Raw genomic sequence first — 10,710 nt, 5'->3', positions numbered from 1 at the left:
ATAGATAAAATGAAGAATTATTAAATAGAAAATTACAAATATACCCCTTATAGTAGATATATAAAATAGATGCGATTTAAATAATTTATACAAATATTGAGAAAAAATATTTAGTTAAACAAATTTTAGGATATGTTTTATCCACACATTAATACAACAATCCGATGGTTGCAATTTTCTTACACAATATCGATAAGCTCGTAAGAAATTGACTTCAAATAAGGTAGACAATCATATATGCATATAAGAGCAATTCTATACAAAGTAAGAGTCTGGATCTGAGGGAGACGGACGACGATTAGTTCATTAGTTAATTCGTCGGCAATTCTTCCGAACCTCGCCATTAAAACCGGTGAGAGGACTAATATTTCTGATCTTAGCCATGGACTTAGCAAACTGGCAGAAGAAAAGAGCCTCGTTGCTAGCGTAGGCCTTGACCAGCTCTGTCGTCCTGCCAACATTGCTGGTGAGCAGCACCTCATCGGAGGCGAGAAGTCCCTTCCCCAGCAGTATATGAGCTTGAAGTAAGTGTTGTCGAATCTGACCGAAGAGGCAAAGTCCAACGAGAAGATGTTGTCGTCTACGCCGGACTCCGGGCAGACCGCTTGTTCAGATCATTGTAGTAGGTTTTGGCCATGGTTGAATCCGGGTGGTTGTTTCGATAGTTCTAATTGTACAGTCTCTACTTGAACATCGCGCATCTCGCCACCCCAATGGTATGACCGCCTGCAAGATATATATAATTAAGCATCTATTATGTTATCTAAGAGCAAAGTCTTGATGAATTTGAGACTGTCTCACCGGAGAGTGCAATGAGGTCGGCTTCATCAAGGCCTTGGCGCTTGAAGAATGCCAGGAGGCTTTCCACGATGGAGTTGGGCGCGAGAATGTTACTATTAGAGCTGCTCAGACTGGCCATCATGGAATCCCTTCTTCCCAGCGCAGACCACCACTCTGTAGGTTTCAATACAAACCAAATTACGTACTTAACGAAACTAAAAACAAACAAGACAACTATTGTACGAAGCAAGTTAAGGCTTCCAAGTTGTGAGATTGCTTACTAGAATGACAGAAGCTTGAGCAGCAAGAGCAAGAATGTCGGCACAAGAGACTATTTGAGGGCATGCTTGTTCGAGCCTGGCCTTGATCTCGTCGACCACTTCGAATCCTCTGACCGAGTTTCTATTCGGCGCCTACCTCTTTTCACTCACAATTCCGGCACCATTGTCTAGTAAGATCAATCCATCGCACCCCTATACATATATACCCAAAAAATTATAATTTAACCAGGATTAATTTAATTAACGATCGATGCTTTTTTGCATGTGGGATTTTAAAGGTAGAATTGCTAATTAAGGACCTGGACGAAGCAGTCATGGAAGTGAAGGCGGAGCAAAGAGGCGGCCATTTTGGGCTCTTCAATGACGGCCTTCTCCACGACGGAGAAGACAATGTCATCAATGCGAGGACAGGAAGAGCAATATAATTATGGGAAAAGGCCACCATTACCCTATCCGAAGTTGAAGTCTGGTTGCCGGAATGCCAGGGAGAAGGAGGAAGAGAGAAAGGCCAACAACATCAAGACAAAAGAAGAAAGAAGTTTCAGAGATACTGACATTGTGATCAACTGATCAATATCATGGAGGAGAAGGAGGAAAGTGATGATGCCTTAATTATGGTTGGGTGTGGCTGCATGTATATTTATAGGATAATGCTACACGGACGAACGTATAGACAAATGGATTGACAAACCCCAGTTAAATTACAAGTTAACCCTCATCAAAAATTACAATGATACCCTCAAAATTTTCAGCCTCCCGCCCACCCAATTCTGCGATTAGGGTTTAGGTGGCTCTCTGTTACTCTCAATCTCGCTCTCTCTCTCGCTCACTGTCCCTTACTCTCTTCGTCCTCGCCATCATCGACTGTTCCTCCATTGCTGGCGGCTTTCTCTCTCTCTCTCTCTTTCTCTTTCTCTCCCCTTCTCCCTTTCCGTCCTCACCCACACAATTTGCGATTAGGGTTTAGGTGGCTCTTTGTTACTCTCAATCTCGCTCTCTCTCTCTTTCTCTCTCTCTCTCTCGCTCGTTGTCTCTTACTCTCTCCATCCTCGCCATCACCGACTGTTCCTCCATTGCCCGCGACTCTTTCTCTCTTTCTTTCTCTCTCGCTCTCTCTCTCTCTATATATATTTTTTAACCCATCCGTTTTCTCCTCTGCTTCATCCGCCTTTGTCAGAAAGAAGAATCCAAGCGATGTGAGAGATCAGACGCCCCCATCTTGAAGGGAATGGTATGTGGTTTGTCTTTTCTAGTTTTCTTTATCTCCCTTCAGCCTTCAGTGCATGCATTTCTTTGTTCATTTAGTTTCTGAGTTTCTGTGTGTTTTTTCCCATCATGCGTTTTGTTGTTGGGGCCGGGGAATATTGTTTTGTGCAATGATCGAGCAATAATGCCTAGATGAGCTTATTGTGTGGTTAGATATAAAGAGGCATTAATTGGAAAGTTAAGGTTTTACAACACTGTAAATTGGCAGTTAAGGTTTTACAACACCAAGTGAATTATGATTGTGGTTCCTGTATGATGTTCAAACTTCAACCTGATATTTTGGTAGCTCGAGTGGTTGCATCATTGATGTTTTAATTATATAGTTGAAATTTTATTTTCATTATTTTCTTAATACGTCTGCCCTATGTCTCAATTGGGAAAGAAAAAGATACAAATATAAGGCATATTAGTTTCAACTTAGTAACTGGACGATCATCATAGTCAACATAGAGTATGGTTTTAGCCTTTTAAAGCAAAACCACCATTTCAAGCACTCAGTTTCAACAAGAAATAGAATAAATATTTATATGCTAAGTTTATCTTAATTGAAATAGTATTGTTGAGGATTTTTTATATTTATGCAGTCTTTAAAATTATGTAGTGCGTTCGCATATTTTAGAAGGCAATCAATTTTATTTGAGAAGACGAAGGATAGGAACAATGAGTGACATAAGTATGTTTGATTTTTTCATTATAATCTAATATGATAATATATGTAACATTATATTCTCATATGATTTTTTTTTTTTTTTTAAGAAGGAAATCTTGAGGAATCATTCGAAGATAATAAGGAAACGACTCACTGCTAGAAGAAAACGGTGATCTTGTTCCTAAAGTTGGAATGAAGTTCAATAAGGAGAATGATGTTTTTGAATTTTACAAAAAATATGCTTACCATGTGGGTTTTCCTGTTAAAAGAAGGAGTTCGAGGAAGAGTGATGACGGGGTACTAAGATATGTGGGATATGCATGTAGCCGAGAGGGCAAAAGAAATATTACAACTAGCACCTCTCTGAAGCCTCAACCAACTGTTCAGTTAGGGTGTAAAGCTAGGATATCAGCATGTTCAGATGTTTTAGGAACATGATGAATAACCATTGTCCATCTTGAGCATAACCATAACACAAGTCCAACCAAATCTAGGTTATATCGATCCAACAGACAATTAAGTGAACATGTGAAGCGATAACTTGAAGTTAATGATATAGCTAGAATTCATTTACACAAAAGTTATAACTCAGTTGTTGTTGAAGCTGGTGGATATGAGAACCTGACGTTTGTGGAAAAGGATTGTAGGAATTACATTGATGAGGTGAGGAGGTTAAGACTTGAGGAAGGAGATGCTGCTGCTATTCAAGCTTACCTTTTGAAGATGCAAGCTTTTTGTTCGGGTTTTTATTTTTGTGTGGATTTGGATGAAGAGGGTCGATTGAAGAATGTCTTTTGGGCTGATAATAGGTGTAGACAAGCATTCAAGGAATCCGGCGATATTGTCACATTTGACACCACATACCTGACAAATAGGTACGACATGCCATTTGCTCCATTCATTGGTGTAAATCACCATATACAGTCGACATTGCTTGGATGTGATATAATTTCCAACGAGGACACCAGGACTTTCATTTGGGTATTTAGGACATGGCTTGAGTGTATGGAGGATCAGGCTTTTGCAGGAATAATCACCGATCAAGATAGGGCCATGCAAAATGCTATTGAGATTGTCTTCCCTAACACGAAGTATAGATGGTGTCTATGGTATATATTAAAGAAGTTACCTAAAAAATTTGGGAACCATAACTGTAAGGCATATATTCTTTCGGGCGTACATGACGCGGTGTATGAATCACAAAGTCCTAAATAATTTGAGTAGACCTGGAATTCAATGATTGAGAAATATGCACTATACGACAATGATTGGTTGTCTGGACTTTACAAAGAAAGAGGTCGATGGGTTCCATGTTTCGTGAAAACCTGTTTTTGGGTAGGGATGTCAACAACGCAACAGAGTAAGGGTATGAATGCATTCTTTGATGGATATGTACACTCGAAAACCTCGTTGAAGCAATTTGTTGAATAATATGAGCGGGCAATGAGGTGTAAAGTTGAAAAGGAGTTTCAGGCCGACGTAAGGTCATTTTCTTAGATGGTCCCATGTGCATCGAGATATGCCTTTGAGAAACAATTTTAAGAAATGTACACAATCGTAAAATTTAAGGAGTTTCAAGAAAAGTTAACTGGGAAGATATATTGCTCGATTGTGTCTATCGAATAGAGACTGCTGGGTACAAGGTATGAGGTGTGAGAAGATATCATAATTGATGAAAGAATGAAGGGAAAAAAAAATCAAATATTTTTTAGAAAGAAGGATGTGATATTGTTTGCAGTTGTCACATGTTTGAGTTTAAGGGAATAATTTGCAGACATGCTGGGACAGTATTGATCCAGAATGGTGTCAAATTAATTCCTGAGAGGTATATCTTACGATGATGGAGGAGAGATGTCAGTAGATCCTACATGAGGGTCAAGATCAATTACAACGGTTGGATTAGTACGCCTAACCAGTTAAGATACGATCAACTGTGCAGTGTGTTTGCCAAGGTAGCAGACTTGGTAGCAGACGACGAAGAACAAACTCGGACAACTATGGAGTGGATCCAATCTCAATTGAATGCACTGAGTAAATCAAATGCAAATCCAATCTATGGTAGTAATATATATTCTTAACATAGTGTACAAGAACAAGTTCGTAGTTGTGAAGAGGCAATAACAGCTTCAAACAGGCAAATAATAGATCCGATATGCGCCCAGAGAAAAGGAGCTCGAATTCCCAATTGTAATGGCAGTTACTTTCATTTGATGTCTAGGTGGGATCCTCAAAATCAAACAAACGCAATGCACCAAGTCAAAATATTGTCAAACATGCTGAAGCATTCAATCAAGCTTTTCCACAAGATGCACAGTATCAGGCGCTTCCACCAATGTCCCACTCACAACAATTGATGGTAAGTAGTTAGATAAAATATCTTCGAATGCATGCATCTTTTTACTTAATAATTATAATATATAGGTTGATATGCATGCATCTTTTTACAACTAATATCTTGGAATGCTACTCATGGAGTGCCTACCACTCGCACGAGTCATCCATGTATGCCAATGTCTCTGCCCGACCAATAGCTCGATGACAACCCACCAGATTTTTGAGAGCATTGTATGTCCCTAAAAATGTTTTCCTATATTTATTTTTGTCCATCTTTATGTATACATGACACTTTGGCCTTTGTTTATGATTTCTGGCTTGCATAATTCATCATAATTCTCCTTGACACATTTCATTGTGTTTTTGTTGAAGCAAGGGATTTTGTGGCTGTGTAATGGCTTTGGATGGATAATGGTTGTGAATTCATGGTTGTGTATTTGGGGTTGCTGGAGTTTGTAATTTGCACTTGTAATTTGTAGCATTTGAACTCGTGATTTTGCATTTGTAGTTGTTGGAGTTTGTAAGTTGCATTTGTAATTTGTAGCATTTGAACTTGTGGTTGTGTATTTGGAGTTGTTGGAGTCGGTAATTTGCATTTGTAATTTGTAGCATTTGAACTAGTGATCATGAAGTTCCTTGTGTTCCTTCAGCACTAGCATGAAGGGTTGTGGGGACGATCATCTATTGTTCATTTTTACTCACCTGACATGTGTATAGTAAGGCTTTGCAGCAGTAATCATGCTTGTCAATGATGTAGGTATTACTTTACAGCTGATAGAATATAAACATTTGTAATTTGTTTATGTTTTGCTTGCTTTTTTTTAATAGTTTAGGCGATGGGATTTGAATTGAGCCTCTTATAAGAAGAATGTAGTCCTAGGCCTTTTGGTGTGTCATTGGAGACTTGATTTCGCTTTTTTTTTTTTGTCTAAAATTGTCCTAAGCATTTGGCAAGTTTGGGCATGCATAATCGAGTTTGGTTTGTGAGCTTTGCTTAATATGTGCAGATTTTTGGTATGCGTAAATCATGTTGGTATAAGTTCCTAAAAATTATCTTAAAAGTGGATAGCATGTTAAACATCTGCAATTTATCCAAAAAGGTATGTAATGTCAGCATATGGATCTACTGATAGTAATAATTGAAATGACTAAAACTACAATATATTTGCTACCAACGAAAATAAAGGGTCACATAAATATGAAAAGATAGTTCAGACTAACATCATTCCCAATTGTAAGGGTGCATGCTCACTAACAAAAAGGACACTGGCAATGAGGTATGCTATAGTGCTTGATATATTCAAAGCGAGTCTACACCCCAATTTGGTGCCAATTACAAAATTAAGTCTCAGGCAACAATGATGAAGATATAGCCAATATAAGCATGCTCTAGCTATACAAGTTGCACAAATGCCACGCTACTTCAACAGAACAAATGCCACGCTAACAATGATGAAGCTACAACCAATATAACCAATTTTTGGGCAGGGAATACACAGGGAACCTTTTTTAGAAAGAATGCATCACATAGTTCAATTAAGGTTTACATTAAAGTTTTACTAACATAGATTATCCTTTACATTAAAGCCAAATACCTAAATCTACTACCATCGTTTTTCGTTAGTCATACAATTAACAAAAAATAACTAAATCCTAACACTATTAGAACCCTAACAAACTTCATTTCTTTCTTCCTATACTCTTGAAGCTTCATTTTCAATTGAAAAATCTCTTCCTAAAGCTTCAATATATTTTCTTCTCCTTAAGGCTTTTTCTTCAGAAGCCCTCACTTGTTCTTGAAGTAATCTCTCATTTTCATCTTTAACCTTCATGTTCCTTTTTTTCTTATCCAATAAAGCTTCGCATAATGTTTTGTCACGATTGGTTTGTTCATCATCGATCCATTGAAACCATATGCAATCATCATCTTGTCCACTAGGCCATCCAACAATCAATCATAAGAAAATCATTAACAGTTATTTAATGTATAAGATAAAAATTACTTTCCAGAATCGACATCGCAAGAATCTCCTTCCAGGATTAAATTTAGTCCATGAAGTATAACTCCAAACAGGCACACCATGCTCACACATAATTCCTTGATGCGAGGTTGAAGAGTTGATTGAACTTTCACCCATTTCTAAATTGAACGTCATCTTAACTAAAATAATTAAATTTAAAAAAGATTATGTTATTAAATAGTTGTACTTGAAATGTTTTATCACTGTCAATATCCTCCCATTTATACGCTAAAATAATGTAAATTTATACACTATCAAGTATGTCTAACAATTGTTAATACATTCAAAACTAAATAAAATATAGCATTAATTATTTAGCAACATCAAGAGAAAAATACTCCTCAAAGGACACAACATAGCAAGTTACGATATAAGATGGATTTTAAGTTCTTACATCAATCACATGCATGACACAACAAGCCTCATAAAGTATGTTCTCCCTTAGAAATGGTTGGTCCAGAAGTTGTTTTCTGGCTGGATCTCCCTGAGCATTGGAAGCAAAATTTGCTCCCTCTTTTTTATTCCAATGACCAAAAGCTTTTTGGTTGACGACGAGTTTTGGACATTTGACTTGGAACTTTTTCCTGATTGGTTCACTTATGAATGTTGCTTTTTTGCTGTAATAACTTTTTTTACATATTTAAAAATTTTCAGGTATGTTAGTATTGAGGCTGCTATTAATTGGGTAGTTGAACATGAAAATGATGTAGATATAGATGAGATGCCGCAGGTATGACATTTTTGTTCATATGCATTTTTACACATGCATTCTACTGCTTCATCATTATCTGTTGCTACATTGCATTTTAATAGTTTTATTTTCACAATTCTATGTGTTTATATTTTATGTTACTTTCCAGGTATGTGTAAAATTTGTTGTCTTGATTGTTATGCTTTCACTTGTTCTAAAAGGTTAATCCCATCTATCAATGTATATCAACTTTTTTAAAACTCCACCTCATGTGCAAACCAGACAAACTAAACTTAATGTGCTATAACATTTACATACCAAGAGTGCACAAGAATATCAATATTATATATTGAGCTTTCTAACACACCCACTCACGTGGAATCGTGCAATTTCATAAGGACAAATTATACTCATGGTGCATTAACACCTCCAGAACAAGAGCGTATAATAAACTTCAATAATGTGAAAACAGGTTCGTATACTCATGACCCCTAGTTCAATTGCTAAACCTTCATTAATACAGAAGAAACATACATAAGAAACATAACATCACTTGCATCATAACAATACATAAAAACAAAAAAATATCTTTGTTGGCATTAGAGTCTGAAACATAAAAATATACAATAAACATAAAAATATACCTCTCAGGTTCTTGCTTCGAGTTAGATATCAGACCTCGTCACCGGTGGTAGGAGGAGACGCGATCGGTTAAAAAATACAAAGAGAGAGAGCTCGTCGCCGGCGACAGGAAGAGACGCGATCGGTTAAAAAATACAGAGAGAGAGAGCTAGTCGTCAGCAGCAATGGGGTTTCAAACGATAAGAGATCGAGCGATAGCAATGGGGTTTCAGTCAGTAAGAGAGAGCGAGCGATAACAATGGGGTTTCACTCGGTAAGAGAGAGCAAGCGAGAGAAAGAGAATCTCGTGACCTAAACCCTAAATCAGAGAGAGATTGAGCGCTCGATCGAGCGAGAGCAATGGGGTTTCAGCCGGTAAGAGGGAGAGAGAGAGAGAGAGAGAGAGAGAGAGCGAGCGAGAAAGAATCTTGTGACCTAAACCCTAAATCAGAGAGAGATTGAGCGAGAGCAATAGGGTTTCAGTTGGTAAGAGAGCGAGAAAGAATCTTGCGACCTAAACCCTAAATCAGAGATAGAGAGATTGAGCGAGACAGAGAGAACACCAGCGAGCTAAACCCTAAATTTCTAATTTGGGTGAGGCACTGGTTTTCAAATTAACAACGCATTGTAACGCGGGTTATCGCGATAATTTAGTATCAATATATCGCGATAATCCACGTTTTTCAACCCGTGCGTCTAGGCGTTCGTCCATGTAGCATTATCCATATTTATATATAAAGATACATGGAGAACGGTCTCATGTGACGGAATCAACCACTCTAGTCACCAAATCCCCTTTGAAGTCACGTGCAATGCATAGACCCAATCTCGTACCCCATTTATGGACAGTGGGTTTCGTTTCACCTGCTCCATGAGCAATCTTTCATATATATATATATATGAAAGATTTATCTTTAACGGCCATTCTGTTATTTACTCTTTTTCAGAATTTATCTTTAAACAAAATTTATATATCTTAATATTTTGGTATGGTACAATTTTCGGATAATAAAATTTTTGATACATTTTTATAAATTTTAAAATCAAAACTTAGTTTGATTAAATTTGAATTTGATATGGTTGAAGTGAGTTTGGTTTTATTTATATTTATTATTATTATTTGTTAAGTAAATCAGCTTTAGTTTTTTATTTGGTTGGTTATAATAATATTCAAAATTGATGAGTACCTCTAAATTATGCTTCCTCTACTAAAAAATAATAATTCCATGGTGATGTAACAAATAGACTCCCTAAATAAGTGTGGGCAATTTGTTAGAATAACTTTATTTATCTCCAATAGAGATTATTTATTTAAAAAAGATGAAAGAAAGTTAGATAGATTTTATTTTTTTATAATATTTAAATAGACATGTAATGTCAACAAAATACTTTTACATGAGTTGTCATATCACCGATATTTATTTTTACTGGAGATAAATAACATTATTCAATTTATTAGGAATGCGGGACTTGTATTTATATCACAACAACAAGAACAATGATTTACATTGTCACTTAATTTGGTTTAAGAGGCCAAATATTCGATGTATCCTTATTGAGTTTTAACAAGTATAATTCATATATCATTGGTTGGAAGAAAGTATTATTATTATTATTATTATTATTATTATTATTATTATTATTATTATTATTATTATTATCATCATCGCAACAACATTTTTAAAATTAATATAGATATTATTTATTCACATTTATTACAAAGTTAATGTCAGGGTAACATTTTGTAAAATTATAACTCATCTTTTTAATAGATTATTTAATTTTAGATAGTGAAATTCAATACCTAATATTTACACCATTTTTGTGAAAAATTAGAGGGTAATTTTGGTATTAAAGGTAATGTAATTTTTTTTTTTGTGATTTAATTTTTATACATGGCTCACCAATAATAGATATAAGTCAAATTAAATAAAAACAAAAATATATTTTTTAAAAGTAAATATTAGAAAATTATCGATGGATGAGTTCACTAGACTAATATATATTCAGTGGTCGATATGAAAAAAGAAAAAAGAATTATACGAAACTCAAAACTCGAATATTATT

General features: G+C 35.9%; 1 protein-coding gene across 1 annotated transcript; it reads right to left on the bottom strand.

Annotated features, from left to right (window-relative positions):
• Positions 1 to 306: 306 nt before the first annotated feature.
• LOC127800524 (peroxidase 9) lies at positions 307 to 1,618 on the bottom strand. The gene is given in 6 exon segments (XM_052335178.1): positions 307 to 516; positions 519 to 599; positions 602 to 726; positions 802 to 957; positions 1,052 to 1,253; positions 1,361 to 1,618. Coding segments are annotated over 6 exon segments (1,032 nt in total).
• Positions 1,619 to 10,710: the final 9,092 nt, after the last annotated feature.

Source organism: Diospyros lotus, chromosome 4, assembly GCF_014633365.1.
Source record: "Diospyros lotus cultivar Yz01 chromosome 4, ASM1463336v1, whole genome shotgun sequence".
Lineage (NCBI taxonomy): Eukaryota > Viridiplantae > Streptophyta > Magnoliopsida > Ericales > Ebenaceae > Diospyros > Diospyros lotus.
This window is presented reverse-complemented; position numbering and strand designations above follow the sequence as displayed.